Raw genomic sequence first — 14,053 nt, 5'->3', positions numbered from 1 at the left:
TTCTCCAACTTATCAGGCACCAGCATCCCCAACTTATAACCCACCATCATCTCCTCCTAATAACCCACCAGCATCGCCAATGTATGGGCCACTATCTTCTCCAACTTATCAGGCACCAGCATCCCCAACTTATAACCCACCATCATCTCCAACTTATAACCCACCAGCATCGCCAATGTATGGGCCACTATCTTCTCCAACTTATAAGCCACCAACATCTCCAACTTATCGGCCCCCAGCATCACCAACTTATACCCCACCATTATCTCCAACTAATAACCCACCAGCATCGCCAATGTATGGGCCACTATCTTCTCCAACTTATAAGCCACCAACATCTCCAACTTATCGGCCCCCAGCATCACCAACTTATACCCCACCATTATCTCCAACTAATAACCCACCAGCATCGCCAATGTATGGGCCACTATCTTCTCCAACTTATAAGCCACCAACATCTCCAACTTATCGGCCCCCAGCATCACCAACTTATACCCCACCATTATCTCCAACTAATAACCCACCAGCATCGCCAATGTATGGGCCACTATCTTCTCCAACTTATCAGGCACCAGCATCCCCAACTTATAACCCACCATCATCTCCAACTAATAACCCACCAGCATCGCCAATGTATGGGCCACTATCTTCTCCAACTTATCAGGCACCAGCATCCCCAACTTATAACCCACCATCATCTCCAACTAATAACCCACCAGCATTGCCAATGTATGGGCCACTATCTTCTCCAACTTATCAGGCACCAGCATCCCCAACTTATAACCCACCATCATCTCCAACTTATAACCCACCAGCATCGCCAATGTATGGGCCACTATCTTCTCCAATTTATAAGCCACCAACATCTCCAACTTATCGGTCCCCAGCATCACCAACTTATACCCCACCATTATCTCCAACTAATAACCCACCAGCATCGCCAATGTATGGGCCACTATCTTCTCCAACTTATAAGCCACCAACATCTCCAACTTATCGGCCCCCATCATCTCCAACTTATAACCCACCAGCATCTCCAACTTATAACCCACCAGCATCGCCAATGTATGGGCCACTATCTTCTCCAACTTATCAGGCACCAGCCTCCCCAACTTATAACCCACCATCATCTCCAACTTATAACCCACCAGCATTGCCAATGTATGGGCCACTATCTTCTCCAACTTATAAGCCACCAACATCTCCAACTTATCGGCCCCCAGCATCACCAACTTATACCCCACCATTATCTCCAACTAATAACCCACCAGCATCGCCAATGTATGGGCCACTATCTTCTCCAACTTATAAGCCACCAACATCTCCAACTTATCGGCCCCCAGCATCACCAACTTATACCCCACCATTATCTCCAACTAATAACCCACCAGCATTGCCAATGTATGGGCCACTATCTTCTCCAACTTATCAGGCACCAGCATCCCCAACTTATAACCCACCATCATCTCCAACTAATAACCCACCAGCATCGCCAATGTATGGGCCACTATCTTCTCCAACTTATCAGGCACCAGCATCCCCAACTTATAACCCACCATCATCTCCAACTAATAACCCACCAGCATCGCCAATGTATGGGCCACTATCTTCTCCAACTTATCAGGCACCAGCATCCCCAACTTATAACCCACCATCATCTCCAACTTATAACCCACCAGCATCGCCAATGTATGGGCCACTATCTTCTCCAACTTATAAGCCACCAACATCTCCAACTTATCGGCCCCCAGCATCACCAACTTATACCCCACCATTATCTCCAACTAATAACCCACCAGCATCGCCAATGTATGGGCCACTATCTTCTCCAACTTATAAGCTACCAACATCTCCATCTTATCGGCCCCCAGCATCACCAACTTATACCCCACCATTATCTCCAACTAATAACCCACCAGCATCGCCAATGTATGGGCCACTATCTTCTCCAACTTATCAGGCACCAGCATCCCCAACTTATAACCCACCATCATCTCCAACTAATAACCCACCAGCATCGCCAATGTATGGGCCACTATCTTCTCCAACTTATAAGCCACCAACATCTCCAACTTATCGGCCCCCAGCATCACCAACTTATACCCCACCATTATCTCCAACTAATAACCCACCAGCATCGCCAATGTATGGGCCACTATCTTCTCCAACTTACAAGCCACCAGCATCGCCAACGTATGCATCACTATCTTCTCCAACTTATCAGGCACCAGCATCCCCAACTTATAATCCACCATTATCTCCAACTAATAACCCACCAGCATCGCCAAAGTATGGGCCACTATCTTCTCCAACTTATAAGCCACCAGCATCACCAACGTATGCATCACTATCTTCTCCAACTTATCAGGCACCAGCATCCCCAACTTATAACCCACTATCATCTCCAACTTATAACCCACCAGCATCGCCAATGTATGGGCCACTATCTTCTCCAACTTATAAACCACCAGCATCGCCAACGTATGCGTCACTATCTTCTCCAACTTATCAGGCACCAGCATCCCCAACTTATAACCCACCATCATCTCCAACTAATAACCCACCATCATCTCCAACTAATAACCCACCAGCATCACCAATGTATGGGCCACTATCTTCTCCAACTTATAAACCACCAGCATCGCCAACGTATGCGTCACTATCTTCTCCAACTTATCAGGCACCAGCATCCCCAACTTATAACCCACCATCATCTCCAACTAATAACCCACCAGCATCGCCAATGTATGGGCCACTATCTTCTCCAACTTATCAGGCACCAGTATCCCCAACTTATAACCCACCATCATCTCCAACTAATAACCTACCAGCATCGCCAATGTATGGGCCACTATCTTCTCCAACTTATAAGCCACCAACATCTCCAACTTATCGGCCCCCAGCATCTCCAACTTATACCCCACCATCATCTCCAACTAATAACCCACCAGCATCGCCAACGTATGTGTCATTATCTTCTCCAACTTATCAGGCACCAGCATCCTCAACTTATAACCCACCATCATCTCCAACTAATAACCCACCAGCATCGCCAATGTATAGGCCACTATCTTCTCCAACTTATCAGGCACCAGCATCCCCAACTTATAACCCACCATCATCTCCAACTTATAACCCACCATCATCTCCAACTAATAACCCACCAGCATCGCCAACGTATGCGTCACTATCTTCTCCAACTTATCAGGCACCAGCATCCCCAACTTATAACCCACCATCATCTCCAACTAATAACCCACCAGCATCGCCAACGTATGCGTCATTATCTTCTCCAACTTATCAGGCACCAGCATCCTCAACTTATAACCCACCATCATCTCCAACTAATAACCCACCAGCATCGCCAATGTATAGGCCACTATCTTCTCCAACTTATCAGGCACCAGAATCCCCAACTTATAACCCACCATCATCTCAAACTAATAACCCACTAGCATCACCAATGTATGGGCCACTATCTTCTCCAACTTATAAATCACCAGCATCGCCAACGTATGCGTCACTATCTTCTCCAACTTATCAGGCACCAGCATCCCCAACTTATAACCCACCATCATCTCCAACTAATAACCCACCAGAATCGCCAATGTATGGGACACTATCTTCTCCAACTTATCAGGCACCAGCATCCCCAACTTATAACCCACCATCATCTCCAACTAATAACCCACCAGCATCGCCAATGTATAGGCCACTATCTTCTCCAACTTATCAGGCACCAGAATCCCCAACTTATAACCCACCATCATCTCAAACTAATAACCCACTAGCATCACCAATGTATGGGCCACTATCTTCTCCAACTTATAAATCACCAGCATCGCCAACGTATGCGTCACTATCTTCTCCAACTTATCAGGCACCAGCATCCCCAACTTATAACCCACCATCATCTCCAACTAATAACCCACCAGCATCGCCAATGTATGGGCCACTATCTTCTCCAACTTATCAGGCACCAGCATCCCCAACTTATAATCCACCATCATCTCCAACTAATAACCCACCATCATCTCCAACTAATAACCCACCAGCGTCGCCAATGTATGGGCCACTATCTTCTCCAACTTATAAACCACCAGCATCGCCAACGTATGCGTCACTATCTTCTCCAACTTATCAGGCACCAGCATCCCCAACTTATAACCCACCATCATCTCCAACTAATAACCCACCATCATCTCCAACTAATAACCCACCATCATCTCCAACTAATAACCCACCAGCATCGCCAATGTACGGGCCACTATCTTCTCCAACTTATAAACCACCAGCATCGCCAACGTATGCGTCACTATCTTCTCCAACTTATCAGGCACCAGCATCCCCAACTTATAACCCACCATCATCACCAACTAATAACCCACCATCATCTCCAACTAATAACCCACCAGCATTGCCAATGTATGGGCCACTATCTTCTCCAACTTATAAACCACCAGCATCGCCAACGTATGCGTCACTATCTTCTCCAACTTATCAGGCACCAGCATCCCCAACTTATAACCCACCATCATCTCCAACTAATAACCCACCAGCATCGCCAATGTATGGGCCACTATCTTCTCCAACTTATCAGGCACCAGCATCCCCAACTTATAACCCACCATCATCTCCAACTAATAACCCACCAGCATCGCCAACGTATGCGTCATTATCTTCTCCAACTTATCAGGCACCAGCATCCCCAACTTATAACCCACCATCATCTCCAACTAATAACCCACCAGCATCGCCAATGTATGGGCCACTATCTTCTCCAACTTATAAATCACCAGCATCGCCAATGTATGGGCCACTATCTTCTCCAACTTATCAGGCACCAGCATCCCCAACTTATAACCCACCATCATCTCCAACTAATAACCCACTAGCATCGCCAATGTATGGGCCACTATCTTCTCCAACTTATCAGGCACCAGCATCCCCAACTTATAACCCACCATCATCTCCAACTAGTAACCCACCATCATCTCCAACTAATAACCCACCAGCGTCGCCAATGTATGGGCCACTATCTTCTCCAACTTATAAACCACCAGCATCGCCAACGTATGCGTCACTATCTTCTCCAACTTATCAGGCACCAGCATCCCCAACTTATAACCCACCATCATCTCCAACTAATAACCCACCATCATCTCCAACTAATAACCCACTAGCATCGCCAATGTATGGGCCACTATCTTCTCCAACTTGTAAACCACCAGCATCGCCAACGTATGCGTCACTATCTTCTCCAACTTATCAGGCACCAGCATCCCCAACTTATAACCCACCATCATCTCCAACTAATAACCCACCAGCATCACCAATGTATGGGCCACTATCTTCTCCAACTTATAAGCCACCAACATCTCCAACTTATCGGCCCCCAGCATCTCCAACTTATACCCCACCATCATCTCCAACTAATAACCCACCAGCATCGCCAACGTATGCGTCATTATCTTCTCCAACTTATCAGGCACCAGCATCCCCAACTTATAACCCACCATCATCTCCAACTAATAACCCACCAGCATCACCAATGTATGGGCCACTATCTTCTCCAACTTACAAGCCACCAGCATCACCAACGTATGCGTCACTATCTTCTCCAACTTATCAGGCACCAGCATCCCCAACTTATAACCCACCATCATCTCCAACTAATAACCCACCAGCATCGCCAATGTATGGGCCACTATCTTCTCCAACTTATAAGCCACCAGCATCGCCAACATATGCGTCACTATCTTCTCCAACTTATCAGGCACCAGCATCCCCAACTTATAACCCACCATCATCTCCAACTAATAACCCACCAGCATTGCCAATGTATGGGCCACTATCTTCTCCAACTTATCAGGCACCAGCATCCCCAACTTATAACCCACCATCATCTCCAACTTATAACCCACCAGCATCGCCAATGTATGGGCCACCATCTTCTCCAACTTATCAGGCACCAGCATCCCCAACTTAACCATTATTATCGACTAATAAGCCACCAGCATCTCCAACATACAGGCCACTATCTCCTCCGACTTATGAGTCACTAACATCTCCATCTTATGGGTCACTGTCCTCTCCAACTTATAAACCACCAGCATCTCCAACTTATCAGCCAATATATGCTGCAATTAAGAAGCCACCAGTATCTCCAACTTACAGGCCACTATCTCCTTCGACTTATGAGTCACCAGCATCTCCAACTTATCAGCCATTATCTTCTCCGACTAATAACCCACCAAAATCTCCATCTTATGGGCCACTATCTTCTGAGAGTAATGAGTCACCAACATTTCCATATTATGGGCCACTGTCCTCTCCAACTTATAAACCACCAGCATCTACAACTTATAGCCACCAGCATATCCAACTTACTGGACACTATCTCCTGTGATGTGTGAGTCACCAACATCTCCATCTTAAGGACCACTGTCTTCTAAAACTTATATGTCACCAGCATCTCCAACTTATTAGCCACTATCGTCGAATAAGAAGTCGTTAGCATCTCCAACATACAGTCACCAACATCTCCATCTTATGGACCATTGTTTTCTCCAGCTTATAAGCCACCAGCATCTCCAACATACAGGCCACTACCTCCTCCAACTTATGAGTCACCAACATCTCCATCTTATGGGCCATTGTATTCTCCAACTTATATGCCACCATCATCTCTAACTTATCAGCCACTATCTTGTACAATTAATAAGCCACCAACATCTCCATCTTACGAGCCACTATCTTCTCAGTCTTATGATTCACCAACATCTCCATCATATGGGCCATTGTTTTCTCCAACTTATAAGCCACCAGTATCTCCAACTTATCAGCCAGTATCTTCTCCGAATAATATGCCACCAACATCTTCATCGTATGGGCCACTGTTCTCTCCAACTTTTAAATCACCAGCATCTCCATCTTATCAGCCAATATCTGCTCCGACTAATAAGCCACCAGCATCTCCAACTGACAGGCCACTATATCCCCCAACGTCTCCAACTTATGGGCCACTATCTCTTCCGACTTATGAGCCACCAACATTGCCATCTTATGGGCCACTGTTTTCTCCAACTTATAAGCCACCAATATCTCCAACTTATCAGCCGTTATCTGCTCCCACTAATATGCCACCAGCATCTCCAACTTACAGGTCACTATCTCCTCCAACTTATGAGTTACCAACATCTTTATCTTATGGGCCACTATCCTCTCTAACTTATAAGCCACCAGCAGCTCCAACTTATCAGCCACTATCTTCTCCAACTAATAAGCCGCCAGCATCAACTTACCTTTCACTATCTTCCCCAACTTATAAGCCACGACCATCTCCAAGTTACAGGCCACTATCTTCTCTGACTAATAAGATACCAGCATCTCAAAGTTATGGGCCACTCTCTTCTCTGACTTATAAGCTACCAGCATCTCCAAGTTACAGGCCACTATTTTCTCTGACTAATAAGATACCGGCATCTCCAAGTTATGGGCCACTATCTTCTCCGACTAATGAGCTACCAGCATATCCAAGTTATGGGGCACTCTCTTCTCTAACTTGTAAGCTACCAGCATCTCCAAAGTATGGGCCACTATCTTCCCTGACTTATGAGTCACCAATATCTCCATCTTATGGGCCACTATCTTCTCCAACTTATAAGTCACTAGCATCTACTTATCAGCCACTATCTTCTCCAACTAATAAGTCACCAGCATCTCCAAGTTATGAGCCACTATCTTTTCTGACTTATAAGCCACCAGCATCCCCAACTTGTCAGCCACTATCTTCCCCAACTTATAAGCCACCAGCACCATCAACTTGCCATTAACTATCTTCTCCAACTTATAAACCACCAGCATCTCCGAGTTACGGGCCACTATCTTCTCTGACTAATAAGCTACCAACATCACCAAGTTATGAGCCACTATCTTCTCCAACTTATAACCTACCTGCATCTCTGAGTTATGGGACACTATCTTCTCCAACTTATAAGCCACCAGCATCTCCAACTTATGGGCCACTATCTTCCCTGACGTATGAGTCCCCAACATCTCCATCTTATGGGCTACTATCTTCTCCGACTTGTAAGTCACCAGCATCTCCTACTTATCAGCCACTATCTTCTCCAACTAATAAGCCACCAGCATCTCCAATTTATGGGCCACTATCTCTTCCGACTTAAAAGCTACCAGCATCCCCAACTTGTCAGCCACTATCTTCTCCAACTTATAAGCCACCAGCATTTCCAGCTTATCATCCACTATCTTCTCCAACCTATAAGCCACCAGCATATCAAACTTAGTATCTCAAACTTATATGCCAAAATTATCAACTTACGAGACAGTCTCTCACTCACCAGCCACTATCCAAATGTTGCCAGACACCATTACACAATTATCAACCACCTTTGCTAACTTACAGGCCGCTCTTCTCTCCAGCATACTAGCTATCTTGTCCTATATATTGGCCACCATCTCCAACTTATAACCTAACAGACAGTCTCCAACTTACCAGCCACCATCGCTGACATACCTATTATTAAAAACACCCTTTTCAACATTCTGGTCTGTCTCTGCACCATACCAGCCACCCTCTCCAACCTATAGGTCGCAAAAATCATAGCAGACAGGATCTCCCAACTTCCAGTCAACATCACCAACTTAATGCCTACCATTGTCAACATTCCAGCCACCCTTTCCAATTTTTAGGCCACTTCTGATGACGTACATCCCAGAAAAGCCAACCAACTGATAAATACCAATGATATGGTGACATTTAACCTACGTATACAATCTGTGTTGCCAACCTGCATTACATTTGTATTTTTTTACTGTGATAATAAATATTTTACGCTAATCTGTGATATGGATATCCTCAGCCTTTACCTTTTTATTTGATAGATAAATTTGTGAACAGAAAACCAAAATTAAATCGGTTCATTCTAATAATAAGTTTTAAGAGTAATAGCTTCAATAACTTAGGACTTCCAAAATACAAAAGATATGGAGTTTTCTATTTAGTTCTCTTGTAAAATGTTTATGTAATGAACTGGTACATATAACCTTTGCAGTGATATTGATTTTGTCTTTAATTATGTCATCATCCATGGCACACTCAGACGGCACTTAATTACTGTCCAGACCTTAACCTGGTTAGTAGATGGACTTGATATATTTGGCGATATATGAAATTCCTGCAAAGGTTTTTCAAAATAAAATTTTAAGGTGTGTCTGTCAGGTGGACCAAAGTTGTTAAATAATCAATCTAATCTATTGCTTTCTTAAGCTTGAGTCATAAATTGCCTATTTTTGTAAATATCACAAGTGCATAAACATACGAGTGTGCTGAATTGGAATTACTACTAGGTAAAGAAAGGCACAGGGTGAGATATATCAAACCTTGAAGCAACATCACCAGTGAAGATTTGCTGATAACTGGCTGGTGCTATGACCCATGCATACATACATAGGTTACACACATAAACATATATATGATTGTTATTAAAAGCCGAGCTACAACCCTAATTGGAAAAGCAAGATGCTATAAGCCCAAGGGCACCAACAGGAAAAAATAACCCAGTGAGGAAAGGAAATGAGGAAATAGATAAGCTACAAGAGAAGTAATAAATAACCAAAATAAAATATTTTAAGAACAGTAACAAGAGGAAGAGAAATAAGATAAAACAGCGTGCCCAAGTTTACCCTCAAGCATGATAACTCTAATCCAAGACAGTGAAAGGCCATGGTGCAGAGGCTATGGCACTTTATTAACATATTGTCTAGGGTACACATATATATATTATATTTATATATATATATATATATATATATATATATATATATATATATATATATATATATATATAATTACTAACTAAGCTACAACCCTAGTTGGGAAAGCAGGATGATATAAGTCCAATGGGAAACAGCTCGGTGAGGAAAGAAAATAAAAAAATCTATAAACTACAAGAGGAGTACTGTAATGAACAATTGATATTAAATATTTTAATAACTGTAATATCACTGTAATAGATTTATCATAAATAAACTATAGAGACATGTCAGTCTGTTCAACATAAAAACATTCACTGCAAGTTTGAAATTTAGAAGTTCCACTGATTCAACTGCTTGAATGGGTAGATCATTCCACAATTTAGTCATAGCTGGAATTGAACTTCCAGAATACTGTGTAGTATTGAACCTCATGATGGATAAGGCATGGCTATTTAGAATTAATTGCCTACCTAGTATCACGAATAGGATGATACTGTCTTAGAAGATCTGAATGCAAAGGATGGTCAGAATTATGCAACATGCATAAAGAACTAACTTAACAAAGGTACCAGAGACTGATATCTGGCAGGAACGATAAATTTGATAGACTGTAAGTGCTTCTCCAACAAATTAAGATGAGATTCAGCAACTGAAGACAAGGTAGAATGAAAGGATTAAAACACTTCTTCAGAACAGATTGATCACTGAAAATCTTAAAAACTTTCTCAATACGGCCATTTTTATATAATTGAAGAAGAAACAAAACGAATGTGTTTCTCAAAGGTAAATTTGCTATCAAGAATCACACCTAAAATTTTAATTCACACAGAATTAAAGAAACATTATCAATGTTGAGATCTGGATGTTGAGGAGCCACTGTCCTTGAACTACTTGTAATCATCCTTTGAGTTTTGTTAGGACTCAACTTCATGCACCATGCACTATTTTTAGCTAGATCTCTATGAAGGAGTTCAGCAATCACAGTTTTACATTCAGGAGACGGAACTGATGCAAAGAGAGTAGCATCATCTGCATATGTAACAAGCTAATTTTCTAGTAGACCAAACAATATATCAAGTGTACTGCATATAGTATGAAATGTAATGGGCCAAGAACACTACCATGAGGAACACCAGATATCACATTTCTATACTCACTATGGTGAGTTTGAAAATAAAAGGAACCCGTGATTAACACGGTCTAAGGCAACTCTAACATCAAGGCCAATTATACAAACCTCCAGACCACAATCAAAGGATTTCTGTACAGCATTGGAGATTGTAAGAAGGGCATCACATGCTCCAAGGCCTTTACGAAAGCCAAATTGCAAACTAGGGAGCAGGTGATTAACTTTAGTAAATATATTCAGACGTTTTGCAAAAGACTTCCAAAACTTTAGATAACATAGGATTTATAGACTGGAACTACCACAAACACATTTACATAATGGAGTAACATTACCAATTCTCCGAGTGCTTTATTATTAATATATTGTCTGGGGTCTGGATAAATACACGGGTGTGTATGTATGTATATGACTACATATACGTGTGAGTGGGGCTCATTATAAAATATTTACCTTAAGCCACAACCTCTAACTTTAGTTAGTCCTGGTAATGTGTATTCCATACTAGTAATTATGTATGTTATTGATTTGATTCTATTCAGTCACATCAGCCAATAAATACGTGAAATTTTTTTTGAAAGATGTATCGCTACAAACAACAATAATAATAGTAATATGGAAGTGGGGAATATGGGGAAAGGAAGAGTACCCCTGGATACAATCCAATTTATAGCTCAAAGGCAGGTACTCGGGATGGGAAAGATTAAGGAAATGGGGAGAAAGAGAAGTACAGGAGAAGAATAAAAGAGAGGGCAGACCCTCTTGCGATATTAAGGAATTGGTATTATTGTGGACGTATTCAGACGTATCGTATTGATCACTATGTCACGAAGTGGCTAAGAGTACTTTTCTATGGAACTGGAACCTAATAACTTTTTTTTTTCTTGTAAGGTTATGCCTGCACGCCAAGACGTTGGGTATTTTTGCAGTTCGTCTTAAGTTAGATACAATTGAAAATTTACAACCTCAACAATGGTGTTCAAAATCCGTAGATTTGTCGCCAATGCGTAACGTCTGTGTTATTATCATTGACATTACTTGCCAAGTTACAACACTAGTAGGAAATACAGAAAAACAAGGAAAGCAGCCTAGTGCAGAAATGAAATAGAGAGGTAATGAAAAACTATTTATGATAAATAAAAATAAAATATATTAACATCAGTAACAAAGTTAAATATATGAAAATGAGACATATGTTAACCTGGTCAACAGCAAAATATTTGCAACAAGTTTGAACTTCTGAAGTCCTACCGATTCAATTAATATATTACAATGATCATTCCACAATCTGGTCACGAATGGAATAAAACTTCTAGAATAAAGATCAGGGATAAGGAATGTAATAGACAGCAAGTTTCTGTTCAACAAATTAAGAAGAGAGTTGGCAACTGCAGACCAGGAAAGAGAACAATATTTAAAATATGGTGTAATAAAAAACACCTCTCTAAGATAGATAGGTAACAAAGAAAATACTTCCGATATGTCCGGTTTTTTTTTTTTTTTTTTTTTTTTTTTTTGCAATTGAAGAAACTAGACTAGATTTATCTCATAAGTAAATTTTCAATCAAGAACGTTAAATGAGTTGTATACAGTTAGAGACATTATCAATTAATGAATTTTGACGTAGGACAAATCTATTTTTGGGTGAGATAGCCATGTCGTCCTAATGGAAGTTCCCTCCAGCAACTTTCTACAGTATAATATTTCTGCGAGTGATATTACAAGAGAATTGCCGTCAGGTATCACGGGGTTCTAACCCCCAGAACGACTATCCGAAGATATCGTGTATAATCAGGGATGTATCCGAAGATAACTATAGATATCTGCACCCCCAATAGACTTTAATTGAAGAAACTAGACTAGATTTATCTCATAAGTAAATTTTAAATCAAGAACATTAAATGAGTTGTATATAGTTAAGAGACATTATCAATTAAAAGAATCTGGTTGATGAGCGACTGTCCTTGAGATACAATAATACTTTGAGTTCTGTTTGGGTTCAACTTCATTCCCTAAAGTTTGAGTTCTGTTTGGGTTCAACTTCATTCCCTAAAGTTTGCACAATTCACTAATATTGCCTAGATTTAAACTGAGGAATTCAAAAGCCACAGAGGATGGAATTGATGCAGAGAATAGCATCATCTGCATATGCCATAAGTTTGTTTTCCAGGCCAGACAACATAACATGCTGTGGCCTGATTGGTAACGTCTCAGACTCGTTAGTGCCATTAATGTCTGCAACCTTACCATCCTTGTGAGCTAAGGTCGGGGGGGTTTGGGGGAGCCTATAGGTCTATCTGCTGAGTCATTAGCAGCCACTGCCTGGCCCTCCCTGGTCCTAGCTTGGGTGGAGAGGAGGCTTGGGTGCTGATCATATAATATATGGTCAGTCTCTAGGGCATTGTTTTGATTTCTAGGGCAATTGTCACTGTCCCTTACCTCTGCCATTCATGAGCGACCTTTAAACCTTTAAAAGTAATGGACCAAGAACACGACCCTGTAGAACACCAGATAGGACATTCCTATAATCCCCATGATGCCCATCAACAACTAATTCATACAATCTATTACTTTAAACCTCAATAATGATGCTAAGAAAATACTCACATACTTCCATCTGTTCAAGTTTGAAAGCAAGAGCCTCATGATTAATAAGGTATAACACTAAAATCAAGGGCCAATCATACGAACTTCATCAAAATCAAGGGATTTCTGTACAACATTGGAATTTGTAAGAAGGGCATCACAGGCTCCAAGAACCTTTACAAAAACCAAATTTCAAACTAGGGAATAAATTATTACTTTCTGCATACTTAAAGACTTTAAAAATTAGATATTATGGGAGTTATTGAAATTGGGAGGTAATCATCCTATACCCAATGGAGTATCATTACCAACAAGTTCAAAAAGAGCCCCTTGTAAATTTGAAAAAGAAAAATAAAATAACTGACAACTCCAGCTGTCTTTATAAGAAAACAAATAAAAATACGATACTGGTCTACACCTTAATAAACACCAATGTCCAGTAAAAGTGTTTTAATTTTACTGGACCAAAAAGCTAAACTAATTAGTTTAGCTTCAGGAAAACAGGAATGGGGAAGATTGAGATTTTTATTACTTTGTTTACTGTCAAACACATTGACAGTG

The 14,053-nt window shown here is 41.5% G+C and overlaps 2 protein-coding genes across 2 annotated transcripts; both read left to right on the top strand.

Moving 5' to 3' along the window:
* The first annotated feature begins 79 nt into the window (after window positions 1-79).
* LOC137651090 (mucin-5AC-like) lies at window positions 80-5,989 on the top strand. Its single transcript, XM_068384227.1, has one exon. The coding sequence runs from the start codon at window positions 80-82 to the stop codon at window positions 5,987-5,989; it is 5,910 nt and encodes a 1,969-aa protein (XP_068240328.1).
* On the top strand, window positions 5,884-8,850 carry LOC137651313 (DNA-directed RNA polymerase II subunit RPB1-like). The gene has a single exon (XM_068384581.1). It carries the CDS (start codon window positions 6,675-6,677, stop codon window positions 7,833-7,835), a length of 1,161 nt encoding a protein of 386 aa, XP_068240682.1. The 5' UTR covers window positions 5,884-6,674; the 3' UTR covers window positions 7,836-8,850.
* The last annotated feature ends 5,203 nt before the right edge of the window (window positions 8,851-14,053 follow it).

This window comes from Palaemon carinicauda, chromosome 12 (genome assembly GCF_036898095.1).
Source record: "Palaemon carinicauda isolate YSFRI2023 chromosome 12, ASM3689809v2, whole genome shotgun sequence".
Lineage (NCBI taxonomy): Eukaryota > Metazoa > Arthropoda > Malacostraca > Decapoda > Palaemonidae > Palaemon > Palaemon carinicauda.
Note: the sequence above shows the minus strand (reverse complement) of the source record. Positions and strands in the feature narration are given on the sequence as shown.

Bases quoted from the DNA above. Each gene is read 5' to 3' on its own strand.
- LOC137651313 (XM_068384581.1), top strand. From the start codon at position 6,675: ATGCCACCATCATCTCTAACTTATCAGCCACTATCTTGTACAATTAAT.
- LOC137651090 (XM_068384227.1), top strand. From the start codon at position 80: ATGTATGGGCCACTATCTTCTCCAACTTATCAGGCACCAGCATCCCCA.